The sequence below is a fragment of the Pongo pygmaeus genome, chromosome 18 (genome assembly GCF_028885625.2).
Source record: "Pongo pygmaeus isolate AG05252 chromosome 18, NHGRI_mPonPyg2-v2.0_pri, whole genome shotgun sequence".
Taxonomy (NCBI): domain Eukaryota; kingdom Metazoa; phylum Chordata; class Mammalia; order Primates; family Hominidae; genus Pongo; species Pongo pygmaeus.
Window position 1 is genome coordinate 64,406,189 of NC_072391.2, and position 14,635 is coordinate 64,420,823.

Genomic DNA, 14,635 nt, shown 5'->3' on the forward strand with positions numbered 1-14,635 from the left:
TCTCAGCTCACTGCAAGCTCCGCCTCCTGGGTTCACGCCTTTCTCCTGCCTCAGCCTCCCACGCGTAGCTAGGACTAAAGGTGCCCGCCACCACGCCCGGCTAATTTTTTGTATTTTTTTTTTAGTAGAGACGGCATTTCACCAAGAGCTCTTTTTTGTGTGTGCTACAAATGTTCCTTTTTTGTGAGTATCCTCTTCTTGTTTATTGGGTGCATTTTATCTGAGAATCTAGCTGGTAGATTTTTACCGCTTTACATCACTTCAGAGGAAATGGGGGCTGCAACTGAAGTGTGAAAGTCAGAATTTATCTTGGCTCAGCTTTTCATTTAAGAAAAGAAAAATACAGTGAAACCAAATTAAAATAATTATGTGGAGAGCATATTGGTGGCAAGTTAATTCATTTTTATGACTTTTCGGAAGGTCTAATTTATTCCTGACAAAAGTCTGAGTTTAGTATCCATTTATCGAATATGTATTTATATGTGTATACACATACACACAGTCTATTAAATCTATTGAATTCCAGACACTTTCTTTTATTTATTTATTTTTTTTTGAGACGGAGTCTTGCTCTGTCGCCTAGGCTGGAGTGCAGTGGCGCATCTCGGCTCACTGCAAACTCCGCCTCCCGGCTTCATGCCATTCTCCTGCCTCAGCCTACTGAGTAGGTGCCCGCCACGCCCGGCTGATTTTTTTGTGTTTTTTTAGTAGAGATGGGGTTTCACCATGTTAGCCAGGATGGTCTCGATCTCCTGACCTCATGATCCGTCTGCCTCAGCCTCCCAAAGTGCTGGTATTACAGGTGTGAGGCACCGCACCCAGCCTCCAGACACTTTAGTTTTTCATCTTATGATTTCTCTTTTGAACTGTAAGAAGATGGGTAAATTACATTAAATCACTATAGAAGAAGCTATTTTTACACATACATGCAACCCAGTTATGATTCAGAGGCAAACAAGATTGAATGACTGTAGAGATTATCTGGCAGTTGAGCAGCTGACCATTTATGAACAGGGAGGTGCATGTGGCTAAAGGAGGATGAGTCAGAACCAAGTATCTTCTAAAGGAATCTGTTGAATAGACTACAGAAATGGTTACAGCAAACGACAAGGTACATACTTCTTCAGTGGAATATCTTGTTTTCTTGGGTGCCTATGGCCATCCCAGTATTACTGTTGGCTGATTCATTGGTCTGTGGGTAGGAACAACTCTTCATTGTCAGGGAAAAAACAGCGTCTCTCCTTTGGAAAGAAATTATTGTCGGTGTTGCTGTGATGTTCTCTATGTTTTATAAGTTTTCTGTACATTAACTTGTCTAATTTTTATCACCACCTATGAAGGAGTATTATTTAGCCCAATTTTTTTATATGTAAGAAATCTTTGCCCCAGACACATTTAATAGAGCTAGAATTTAAACTCACGTGTTTTTTTTTTATTCCAAAGCACATTTTGTTTTCACTCTTCCCATGCTGTCTTGAGGTGAGCATAGTGGATAACATTTTCTTTCTTTTAAAAATAAATACATGGCCGGGCACAGTGGCTCACACCTGTAATCCCAGCACTTTGGGAGGCTGAGGTGGGTGGATCATGAGGTCAGGAGTTCGAGACCAGCCTGGCCAACATGGTGAAATCCCATCTCTACTAAAAATACAAAAATTAGCCGGGTGTGGTAGTGGGTGCCTGTAGTCCCAGCTGCTCAGGAGGATGAACCAGGAGAATCACCTGAACCGGAGAGGCACAGGTTTCAGTGAGCCAAGATTGCGCCACTGCACTCCAGCCTGGACGACAGAGCAAGACTCCACCTCAAATAAAAACCCAAAACATATATAGCTAGGTATGGTGGCTCACACCTATAATCTCTGCACTTTGGGAAGCCAAGGCGGAGGATTGCTTGAGTCCAGGAGTTCAAGACCAGCCTGGACAACATAGTGAGACCACCATCTCTACAAAAAATTAGCTGGCATGGTAGCATGCACCTGTAGTCCCAGCTACTTGAGAGGCAGCAAGTTGAGGTTGCAGTGAGCCACGATTGCACCATGGCATTCCAGCCTGGGTGGGTGACAGAGTGAAATACAATGCAATGCAATGCAATACACGTGGGCATATTTGTGAATCACTGTGAAAGCACGAGTATTGAGTTTGAGTTTACAAAGAAATTGTAGTGGATGAATTTGCAGATACAGAATCCACAAAGAATGAGGATCATTGGTGGCCATTTGCAAACTTACACAGAGTGGCAAAAAAATGAGTAACATTCAGAGCATGTTCCCAGTTGAGGTAGAACAAAAGTGGTGCGCTGCCTTCTTCTTGTCTCAGCTTTTATACTGTAAATACATGTCTTTTTTGAGGTCTATTCATGTTTTTCATTTTGTGCTTTTTGTTGGTGATTTCACTGTTTAAAATGGCCCACAAGCATAATGTTAAAGTGCTGTCTAGTACTCCTTAAATGCAAGAAGGCCGTAATGTGCCTTATGGAGAAAATGTATATGTTAGATAAGTTCCCTTCAGTCATGAGTTACAGTGCTGTCGGCCGTGAGTTCAGTGTTAGTGAATCAGCAATATATACTGAAGACGATGTCTGAACAGAAGCATACATAAAACAAGTTTATGTATTGATCAGTTGAGGAAGATGTTAGGCTAAAAGGAACCTACCTCTGCATTTTCCCTAGGAACAGTGGTTTAGTGTTCACTAATTCAGTGTTCATGTAGATTTGATAGAGTATAACAAGTCGTGTGTGTGTGTGTAGGCTTAATGGTTTTCTTTACCTAGTATTTTACTGTGTTTTTTTCCATTAACAGCAGCATAATGTAAACATCCCGTGTAACATGCTTGTTTTTTGGTGGTGAGGGATGCTTATTTTTGGTGGTCAAGGATCAGCAGACCTGCCTGGATTCCAGCAGGCTTTTTTTTTTTTTTTTTTTTTTTTTAAGACAGAGTCTCGCTCTGTCACCAGGTTGGAGTGCAGTGGCATGATGTGAGCTCACTGCAGCTTTGGCTTCCCGGGTTCAAGCAGGTCTCCTGCCTCAGCCTCCTGAGTAGCTGGGACTACAGGCGCATGCCACCACACTCAGCTAATTTTTGTATTTTTAATAGAGACGGGATTTCACCATGTTGGCCAGGATGGTCTCGATCTCTTGACCTCGTGATCCGCCCGTCTTGGCCTCCCAAAGTGCAGGGATTACAGGCGTGAGCCACCATGCCCGGCCTCTAGCAGGCTTTTTATTTTTGAGATGGAGTCTCACTCTTTCGCCCAGGCTGTGGTGCAGTGGTGCAATCTTGGCTCACTGCAACATTTGCCTCCTGGATTCAAGTGATTCTCCTTCCTCAGCCTCCTGAGTTGGTGGGATTACAGGTGCCTGCCACCATGCCCGGCTAATTTTTGTATTTTTAGTAGAGACGGGGTTTCACCATGTTGGCCAGGCTGGTCTCGAACTTCTGATCTCAGATGATCCGCCCGCCTCGGCCTCCCAAAGCGCATGGATTACAGGCGTGAGCCACTGCGCCTAGCCTCTAGCAGGCATTTTAAAGGTCAGTGTTCAATTTGGAAGTTTATTTATTCAGCTCATTATCGTTGGGCGTCTAGGTTATTTCTGATCGTTTGCCATTATTTACAAAAATCCCTTGAGAATGAACATTCTTGTAATAGAATATTTTTTGTACATCTTTGATTAAGTTTTAGGCTACATTCACAGATGTGGCATTGCTGGGTCAAAGGAAAATGCACCCTTATTCCCCCAAATTGCCTTCCCAAAATCATTAGCCAGTTTACCATCCCCCTGACAATGTAATATAACCTGTTTTCCCTCCTGATACATGTTATTAAAATGTTTTTCAATTTATTTTAATATTTGTTTTAAAATAGTTATCTTGTTCTGATTTAATATATTTGTTAGTGAACTTTTTTTCATAATTTTTGGTTAGTTATGTTAATTTTGTTCTAAACTATTCTTTTCCACATGGTTAGCTAGTTTTTTCAACTCTACTAGTTAAATAAAATATCCTTTTACTATTGATTTTAAGTGTTACCTTTTTCATATATTAAGTATTTATATACTTGGTTTCATTTTTGAATTTTTTGGTTTTGTTCCATTAAGTTGTAGCTGACTGCCACAGCACTCCTATATATTTATTGATTGTCTTATATGTTTTAATATCTGAAAGGGCAAAAAATTATTCTTTCTGTAATTTTTCATGAATGGCCTGATTCTTTTATGTGAACTGTAGACTTCCCAAATTCTAAAAAACATTATTTTGATATTTCAGATATTTCATTGGAATTTCGTTAAAGATTACTTTGGGATAGATTGTCATTTGTAGTCTTTCCATTCATGAATATGACATCACACTAGTTATTCAAATCGTTTTTTTTTTTTGTTTTTGTTTTTGTTTGTTTTTGTTTTTGTTTTTTGAGATGGAGTCTTGCTCTGTTGCCCAGGCTGGAGTGCAATGGCACCATCTTGGCTCACTGCAACTTCTGCCTCCTGGGTTCAAGTGATTCTCCTGCCTCAGCCTCCTGAGTAGCTGGGATTACAGGTGCGTGCCACCATGTCCAACTAATTTTTGTATTTTTAGTATTGATCGGATTTCACCATGTTGGCCAGGTTGGTCTCCAACTCCTGACCTCAAGTGATCCACCCGCCTCAGCCTTCCAAAGTGCTGGGATCACAGGCGTGAACTACCACGCCCGACCTACAGTTCTTTTTTTAATATATTCAGCTCTTCCTCATTAAAAACTTTAAGTTAATGAGCAGTGCTGTTGTAGTGCTGGAATCTCTTTTTGGGTGGGTGAAATAAATCTTTTTTTGAACTCATCATATATCCCCACTGCCCTTATAAGCATTTCCTACACATAGTTAACAGGTAATAAACATTTGTGGAATAGGTGGATCTTTTCAAATGGAAATTATTATAGGAAACTTACAAGAAAAAAAATTCTAGATTCTAGCTGTTTTCTGTTCTTCTATTAATCAGTATTTAAATATTTACTGAGAACCTAAGGAGTAATGAATGATTACACCCTCTTACGTTTTCTTAATACATCAATTTATAGACTAGAGCCACAAGTGTTTAAGCTCTAACAACTTATTACGGAGAATCGAGATATCCTTTCCAATCGAAAGGGATTTTTTGACAGTGAAGTTTCAGCTTCTTGCTTTTGTCAATAGCTTTGACACTTGGTTTCTGTGTGTATTGATTTTATGACTTAGTACTGATGTGCATGGGGGTCTTGTTTGCAAATCTATAGTTACTCTGTTTTAATTGCCTTGAAATTCTCTTCTTTAGAATCACTCAATAAAGGGAACTCTGCCATCCCTTTGTACCTTTAATTTGTCTCTCTCATCTCAGCTACCTAGAAACTATGATCTTTTCTGTAAGTTATATAGTATTGTAGAGGAAAAGACAGGTAAGGATGCCACTGCTTATTCCAAATTTAGATATTCATAGAATAAGTACCTTCCAGACCCTCAAAGAACTATTTGTACAGGTTAATACATGAGAAGTAGACTTAGGTTCTTCCTTTGATACTTAAATTTCAAAACACAGGATTAGTAATATTTAGCTACTTAAGTTTGGTTCATTTACTAAAAGAAGAACATTTACCATCTCAGGCTCTGTATTAGAAAGATCTTTGTGTCTTTGAGAGAAAGGGAAGAATGGAGTTTTTCTATCATAATTGAATCCGTTTTGCCTTGCACACCCCTTTGGAGCATCTGATGAAAGCAATGGACTTCATTAGAAAAATGCACATGGGCTCAAACACGTACATTTTTGCACAGAGAAGTTTCTGGTCTTCTTGAAACATATCTGTAAGCCCAAACCCCTGTAGGTTTTCTGAACTCCATCTAATGCAGCCAACAAAGGGGAAATTTTAAATGGGGCCTGTAACAACCTTTACCCTGCGCTCCTTCAGGTTTCTTCACTGGCTGTTCATAGCCTGCCCTGCTGTGGTTTTTTCTTCTACCCAGCATCTAAAAGTTGGACTTCCTCCAGATTCTTCCTGGGTCCCCTTCTTTTCCCCTGCTTACTCCGGGGGTCTCTTCCTTTCCTCTGGATTTAAATACCATGGTATTATTGATGGCTGCCAGATTTATAACAGCCCAGATCTATTCTCAGAATGCTGGAATCCCATATGTAACTGCCTCCTCAAAATCTTGATTTGGGTATCTCATAGATGTCGCTTATATGTAGCAGATAAAAATTGTTGCAAACTTTTAATTTATTTTTTCTTTCTTTCTTTTTGTTTTTTTTTTGTTGAGACAGAGTTTTGCTCTGTAGCCCAATCTGGAGTGCAGTGGCACGATCATGGCTCACTGCAGCCTCGACCTCCTGGGCCTAGGTGATCCTCCCACCTCAGTCTGCAGAGAGTAGCGGGGACTGCATTTGTGTGACACCACAACTGGCTAATTTTTTAAAATTTTTGTAGAGATGAGGTCTCACTATGTTGTCCTGGCTGGTCTTAAACTCCTGAGCTCAAGCAGTCCTCCCACCGTGGCCTCCCAAAGTGTGCTAAGATTACAGGCGTGAGCCACCACTCCTGGCAGCAAACTTTTAAAAATGACAGCTCATTGAGATATAATTCACATACCATAAAATTCACTCTTTTAGAGTGTACAATTCATTGATTTTTAGTACATTTGGAGTTCTGCAGCCATCATTACCATTTAATTTCAAAACATTTTCATCACACCATAAAGAAATCCCATACATAGTAGCAATTACTCCTCATTTGCCACTCCCCTGTGCCCCTGGCAACTACTTATCTCCTTCCTGTCGCTCTGTTGCTCTAGATTTAGCTTTCTGGACATTTCTGGGGGTGTTTTTTTGTTTTTGTTTTTGTTGTTTTTTTGAGATGGAGTTTCATTCTTGTTGCCCAGGCTGGAGTGCAATGGCGCAATCTTGGCTCACTGCAACCTCCGCCTCCTGGGTTCAAACGATTCTCCTGCCTCAGCCTCCCGAGTAGCTGGGGTTACAGGCATGTGCCACCACACCCAGCTAATTTTGTAATTATAGTAGAGACGGGGTTTCTCCATGTTGGTCGGGCTGATCTCGAACTCCCGACCTCAGGTGACCCGCCCATCTCGGCCTCCCACACTGCTGGGATTACAGGCAAGAGCCACTACTCCAGCCAGCTTTCTGGACATTTCATATAATATGTAACCTTTTTCTAGCTTCATTCACTTAGTATTATGTTTTCAAGGTTCATTCTGTGTTGTTGTGTGTATAAACATTTCATTCCTTTTTATGACCAAGTAATATTCCATTGTATAGGTGATACCACAGTTGATGGTACAAACGTTTTTGCTGAAGCTCTACTGCATGAGTGGTGGGAAATTTAAAGCTACAGAATGTGAAAATTAGGTGATATCATGTATAATTTAAATTGAATATAACATCACAAATACTTATATTTAGAGCTTGAGATGATTAAAAATTGTGTTAAACTAGCTTTTCCCTTACTTTTCCAGAAGAGCACAAGATGTGACACTATAGTCACTTTTTAACCTGCTGTGAAGTCTCAAACATATTTGTGATATTTTACTTTTGGAAAGATAAACTGTTTTCTTGTTTTTCTCATGTATGTTTAGCTGCATCTGTTTACCCATTTTAAATCCATTTTGTATAAAATATTTCATTGTTCTAGGACAATGGGTTTAATCCCTCGTTCATATTCTAATAACTTTTCTTTTTAAAGTTTGAAATAAGGAATCATTGTCAGTGAAAAACTGTCTTTGTGCTTAAATGACATTATTTTTTTTTGACAGAAGCATTTCACTGTGTATTAAATGACATTATTGAATTACATTATAAAATGCCAAACTGTTAAGAGACAGAATTTTATTTTCTTTGTACTTTGAAGTTTGGTATTCATGAATACATGAAAGCACCAAACATTTACTTTGAAGATGTACACATAAAACTGTATTTATTTGAATGAGAACATCTAAATAAATCAGTAGGATCATTAAATATTATTTTTAATTATAATTGCAGACATTAGTCTTGATTAAAAATTGTCGTCATTTTCTGGCTGGGTGCGGTGACTCACGCTTGTAATCCCAGCACTTTGGGAGGCTGAGGCAGGCACCTGAGGTCAGGAGTTCAAGACTAGCCTGGCAAACATGGTGAAACCCTGTCTCTACTGAAAATACAAAAATTAGTGGTGCGTGGTGGTAGGCGCCAGTAATCCCACATACTTGGGAGGCTGAGGCAGGAGAACCCTTGAACCCGGGAGGTGGAGGTTGCAGTTAGCCGAGATCGCACCACTACACTCCAGCCTGGGCGTTAAGAGCAAAACTCCATCTCAAAAAACAAAGAATTTTACTCATTTTCTGAAACCATTTAGAAATTTCCCAAAACAGATCATTGGTTTTCTTTGTTGTGAAAGAACATTTATAAATAAATAATAAATGGGCTTTTAAAAAATTTAGTAATTTTATAAGGAAATTTTTTTTTTTTTTTGAGACAGTTTTGCTCTTGTTGCCCAGGCTGGAGTGCAATGGCACGATCTTGGCTCACTGCAACCTCTGTCTCCCGGGTTCAAGTGATTCTCCTGCCTCAGCCTCCCGAGTAGCTGGGATTACAGGCGCCCACCACCACACCCAGCTAATTTTTGTATTTTTATTAGAGACAGGGTTTCGCCATGTTGGCCGGGCTGGTTTCGAACTCCTCACCCCGGTTAATCTGCCCTGCCTCGGACTCCCAAAGTGCTGGGATTATAGGTGTGAGCCACCGCACCCAGCCAGGAAAATATTTTTTACTATGGACATTAATATGAATAAGCTGGCTGGCGCGGTGGCTTATACCTGTAACCCGAGCACTTTGGGAGGCCAAGGCGGGCAGATCACCTGAGGTCAGGAATTCGAGACCAGCCCGGCCAACATGGTGAAACCCCGTCTCTACTAAAAATAGAAAAGTTAGCAGGACGTGGTGGCGTGCACCAGTAATCCCAGCCACTCGGGAGCTAAGGCACGGAGAATCACTTGAACCCAGGAGGCAGAGGTTGCAGTGAGCCAAGATCATGCCATTGCACTTCAGCCTGGGAGACAGAGTGAGACTCTGTCTCAAAAATAATAATAAGTTTTTTAAAAAGAATAAGCTAAGAGATTGTGGAATCTTCAATTCTAAAGAATATAAATCATTGATGACTAATATAAAATCCAGTTAAAGTGGTGTAAAGTTGACTTTGCTATTAGAAAAGATGTCTCCATGATTAGAATTTATTATGAGGTGTGCTAATAGGTGAAATGACAATCCCCAGTGCATGCTACTCCGTCCCCCTGTTAGCCTTCTAACAGGATTTGAGATTAATGAAGATTTCTGGATGGAAATCTTCATGAGAGATGGTAAATCAAGATTCACTGAGGTGAAATAAGGGGTATTGTTTTTAGGTTTTGTGAGGGGTTGAGCAGAGGTCGGCATAGTCACTTGTTTGATTTGGTGCACATTGGTGGAGTTTTAAATGCACAATGTGGAAGGGAATGAGCACTTATCAGAACAGAAGGAAATGTGTGGTTAAACGGTTTCAGTTGTAACTGAAGACTATTTCCCTTGGTGCAAATAGGAGGAGAAATAGAACCTTTTGTATTTTGGTTATTTTCCAATGTAAGTAGAAATTGGTTCAGTGTGGTTTATTGCAGCCCTTAGCAGAAGTGATTGGGTTCAGTAGTGAAGGAGAATGACACAAATATGTACCAGGAAAGCATAAATTTTTATTTTGTTTTATTTATTTATTTATTTTTTTGAGACAGAGTCTTGCTCAGTCTACCAGGCTAGAGTGCAGTGGTGTGACCTCAGCTCACTGCAACCTCTGCCTCCCAGGTTCAAGCGATTCTCCTGCATCAGCCTGCCGAGTAGCTGACACTACAGGCACACACACCCACGCCCAGCTAATTTTTGTATTTCTAGTAGAGACAGGGTTTCATCATGTTGGCCCAGCTGATCTTGAACTCATCACCTCCTGCCTCGGCCTCCTAAAGGGCTAGGATTACAGGCATGAGCCACTGCGGCCAGCCGGAGGGTATAAATTCTATAAGTACTATTTTAAAGGTATCTCAGAGGTAATTTTTTTTATCATGTTTATAATTATTGGCAGTCAGTTATTCTTATTAAACATCTCTAAAAACAAAAAGAATCCAAGAGTCTGAAGAGACTACTGAAATGAGTTTTAAAAAAAGATGCTTCCAGCTTTTTCTTCAAAATGAGAAACTGTTTTACAAATTTTTATATAATTAAACAGGTAATAAATAATGCCAGATTTTAGCTCACAAAGCACTGGATTTCCCAAAGGAAATACATTTGGTGCAGGTAAATGAAAAGCCTCGTTAGTAAAGATATATTTGATAATCTGCAGTTTTGAAAACTCACTGAAGAATTCCTGCTTCCTCTGCATTAAAAATATCTTGTTCAAGGCAGTAAATATTAACCTATGCTGGTTTATTCAGAAACTCATGTTAAACAAGGTAGAGAAGACCTAAAATTATGTGTTTTGTTTGTTTGTTTATTTGTTTTTGAAACAGAGTCTAGCTTTGTCATCCAGGCTGGAGTGCAGTCGCACGATCTCAGTTTACTGCAACCTCTGCCTCCTGGGTTCAAGCGATTCTCCTGTCTCAGCCTCCCAAGTACCTGGGATTACAGGCACCCGCCACCACGCCCAGCTAATTTTTGTATTTTTAGTAGAGACGGGGTTTCACTTTGTTGGCCAGGCTGGTCTCGAACTCCTGATCTTGTGATCCACCCGCCTCAGCCTCCCGAAGTGCTGGGATTACAAGCGTGAGCCACCGTGCCCGGCCCTAAAATTATGTTTTTAAAAGTAACTATTAGGTTAATGTGGTATTAGGAGTGGGAAGATTGTAGAAACTGTAATAAATTTCTCTTATATTGTTTATCTCTATCACAATAAAATATTCACCTCAGGATGATAGAATTAGCACCATCCTTTCTGGGTGGATAGTTACTCTTGGGAACAATTGTATTTTGAGCCAATATGAGAATTAATTTGGTGATCAAAAATGATCTAAATTTGGGTATGATGTATACCTAAAGCAATTTTTATCCTAGAGTTATTTATTTACTTGAAAAAGAATGGTGAAGAAATTGGGTTTTTTTTTTTTTTTTTTCCCAGAAGAAAAATTAATAAAAGTGTAAAACAGAAGTTTTCTTTTTTTTCTCTCTCTCTTTTTTTTTTTGTTTGAGACAAGTCTCACTCTGTCACCCAGGCTGGAGTGCAGTGGCACTATCTCGGCTCACTGCAATCTCTGCCTCCCGAGTTCAAGTGATTCTCTAGCCTCAGCCTCCCGAGTAGCTGGGATTATAGCTGTGCGCCACCATGCCTGGCTAATTTTTGTATGTTCAGTAGAGATGGGGTTTTGTCATGTTGGCCAGGCTGGTCTGAAACTCCTGACTTCAAGTGATCGGCCCGCCTTGGCCTCCCAAAGTGCTGGGATTACAGGCATCAGCCACCGCGCCTAGCCAGGATGTGGGAGTTTTCTCATAAAGCTGAAGGTTCACCAGATGAGAGATACTTTTGGTTTCAGCAGTCGTGAAGATCTTCTTAAAATTTATTGGTACTTTTTTAAATCTCAGTGCATGACGTATAGTGAACATATTTAATTTGTCAGTGACTTGAGATGTTACCATATCCTAGGATACTTATTTTCGATATTTCTCTAATGTATAAGTAGATATACTTGTTGGATATGATACAATACGAAGTCTGGCTAATTTTCTCATCTAAAGGTATTATGTGTAAGGAATAAACACATTTCCATTTATTAAGAATTCAAGATGCTTGGTTAAGTTTATTCATTTTTTTATTTTTATTTTTTTACTTTTTAGAAGTGAGGTCTCTCTGTGTTGCCCAGGCAGGTCTTGAACTCCTGGCCTCAAGTGATCCTCACACCTTGGCCTCCCAAAGTACTGGGATAACAGGCATTATTAGCCACTGGTGCCTAGCCTTATTGTTTTAGTTGATTTTGTTATAGTATTTAAGAATTTCAACAGGGAGTTGAAATAAGTAGATTTTGGGTTAACTTACCAGTATCTAGATAAATGATTCACACATGTAGTCAAACCCTGTGACCTTAAAACTTTTCTATTATATTTAAAAGACTGATTCAGCTTACTGTTGCCTATTGGGAAAAGTAAAAAATAAATAAAAGATTGTGAAATAGCTTGAATTAAATTTCATAAATCCCATATAAAGGATAGCAGTGTTTTGTTCCGAATTATTTTATAGACACCTAAAGATAACCACATACTACTTAATGTGATATAATAGTAAATATTATACCAGTTAAAGTTCTTTGGTTAAAAGCAGTAGAAATCAACTCTGGCTAACAAGACAAAAAAACAGAAAGAAAAAAAGATTAATTATCAGGAATCTATGAGATAGCTTATAAAGCTGAAGGGAGTATCAAGAGCCTGATCCTGCATGGCTCCAGGAACCCACGTTGAGGGAAGCAGTGCATGCTCTCTTCAGAGGGTGGTGGCTTCCAATTGTTTTCCATCTTTCTACCCAACATTCAAAAATCAAAGTGTCTAGCCGGGCATGGTAGCTCACGCCTGTAATCCTAGCACTTTCGGAGGCCAAGGCTGGCAGATTGCCTAAGCTCAGGAGTTCAACACCAGCCTGAGCAACATGGTGAAACACCATCTCTACTAAAAATACAAAAAAAAAAAAAAAATTAGCCAGGCATAATGGTGAGTGCCTGTAATCCCAGCTACTGGGGAGTCTGAGGCGGGAGAATTGCTTGAACCCAGGAGGCAGAGGTTGCAGTGAGCTGAGATCGTGCTACTGCATTCCAGCCTGGGGAGCACAGCGAAACTCCATCTCAATCAGTCAATCATAATTTTATTCATCTTTTCTACAGAGTTTATGTAAGTAAGTTTAATCTTTTTATTTTCATGTGTCTGATGGTTTTCAATTATTTTCATCCTTTTCTGTGTCTTAGGTATATTTGAAGGCTCCCATGATTCTGAATGGAGTCTGTGTTATCTGGAAAGGCTGGATTGATCTCCAAAGACTGGATGGTATGGGCTGTCTGGAGTTTGATGAGGAGCGAGCCCAGGTAGGGTGACGTCAGTCTTTATTGAGCATGGTCCCTTTAGTCCCTAATCTTGCCTTTGTCTGGGGACCTATTTTACCCAATCTTTAAGAGTAAGTATAGAAAGTATTATGTTGAAGCAATATTGAGGAATCCTGAAAATGTTGAGACTCAAATTCTGGTCCTGATTTTGGGAAAGTTTTTTCTTCAGCAGTTCTTAATTTCATGGGTTATTTGTATCTGCTCAGTGGGGGCTTCAAAGTCCAGTAAGTAGTTCTTTAAAATATTTGTTCTTGATCTTTAGAACATTATGAATAGGGAAAAAAGAAAAAACAGTTCAAAATAAAATGTAGGAGCCGTGCTTTTGGAATGCTTGAGTGAGGAGCTCAACAAGTCCTCTCCCAAGAAAGCAATGATAAAACTTGACAAAAATTGTTTAAAAAAGAAAAAAAGCTGGACGTGGTGGCTCACACATGTAATCCCAGCACTTTGGGAGGCTGAGGCAGACGGATCACCTGAGACTTGAGGTCAGGATTTCGAGACCAGCCTGGCCAACATGGTGAAACCCCATCTCTACTAAAAATATAAAAATTAGCCAGGTGTGGTGGCGCACACCTGTAATCCCAGCTACTTGGGAGGTTGAGGCACGAGAATCGCTTGAACCCAGGAGACAGAGATTGCGGTGAGCCGAGATCACGCTACTGCACTCCAGGCTGGGCAACAGAACAAAACTGTGTCTCAAAAACAACAACAACAACAAACCACACCCATTTAAGGCCTTATGGAAGCTATTGAATCTCAGTAAGATCAGTGACGGTCTGTGGCATTTTAGTCAGGAGCTGCTCCCATTCCCCAGCTCTGGTCCCTCAGGTTCTTCCCTGGGCAGGCAGGGTAAGCCATGAGCACTGGTAGATCTGTTGTCCTGTCAAAGAGAGCTGACATTATTAAAAGCAGGGCTTGGGAAAAAAAAAATCCATGCCCAGGCATATTGTTTAAAATGATAGAGGTCTCATTTGCTAACAATCTGGGAAAGCTAATGTTGCAGAAAGCAACAAAATGGCAGACCAGCCAGAAATTTATCAGGGAGATTCAGGGAAAGTGATAGGTAAAGTAGACCGTACTAAGATTACACTCATGTCATCCAGAAAGCTGTGTGCATGTACAAGGCTACACCTGCTCTCTTGAAGAGAACACAGAAGGCCCTTGCATGCTACTTTTCCCTGGATGAACACAAGGTAGACTGGCAAACTCCCTGAACTTTGAAAGCATTTCCCCAAGCTACACACAAGTCCAGTGGCAAAAGATGGAAGTCTGCTGGCTCAAGATGTTTGGGTAAAACCTCTGACCAGTCATTGGCTGACAGCTGAACGATGCTGATCCAGGAACAACCCCCCAGAAAGTAAGACTTAAAAAGACAGCTGTGTGCAGTGGCTCATGCTTATAATCCCAGCATTTGGGGAGGCCAACCAAGATGGCAGGATCACATGAGCCCAAGAGTTAAAGACCAGCCTGGGCAACATGGTGAGACCCCATCTCCACAAATAATTTTAAAAATTAACCAGCTGTAGTGGCATGTGTCTGTAGTCCTAGC

The 14,635-nt window shown here is 40.3% G+C and overlaps 1 protein-coding gene across 6 annotated transcripts in view; it reads left to right on the forward strand.

The window, feature by feature from the left end:
- CBFB (core-binding factor subunit beta) overlaps positions 1-14,635 on the forward strand; it is a 73,330-nt gene that overhangs the window by 25,841 nt on the left and 32,854 nt on the right. For all 6 annotated transcript variants that reach the window (XM_063654376.1, XM_063654375.1, XM_063654374.1 and 3 more), the window contains one exon: positions 12,952-13,068. In XM_063654376.1, the coding sequence (XP_063510446.1) occupies positions 12,952-13,068 (117 nt within the window). The remainder of the gene's footprint in view (positions 1-12,951; positions 13,069-14,635) is intronic.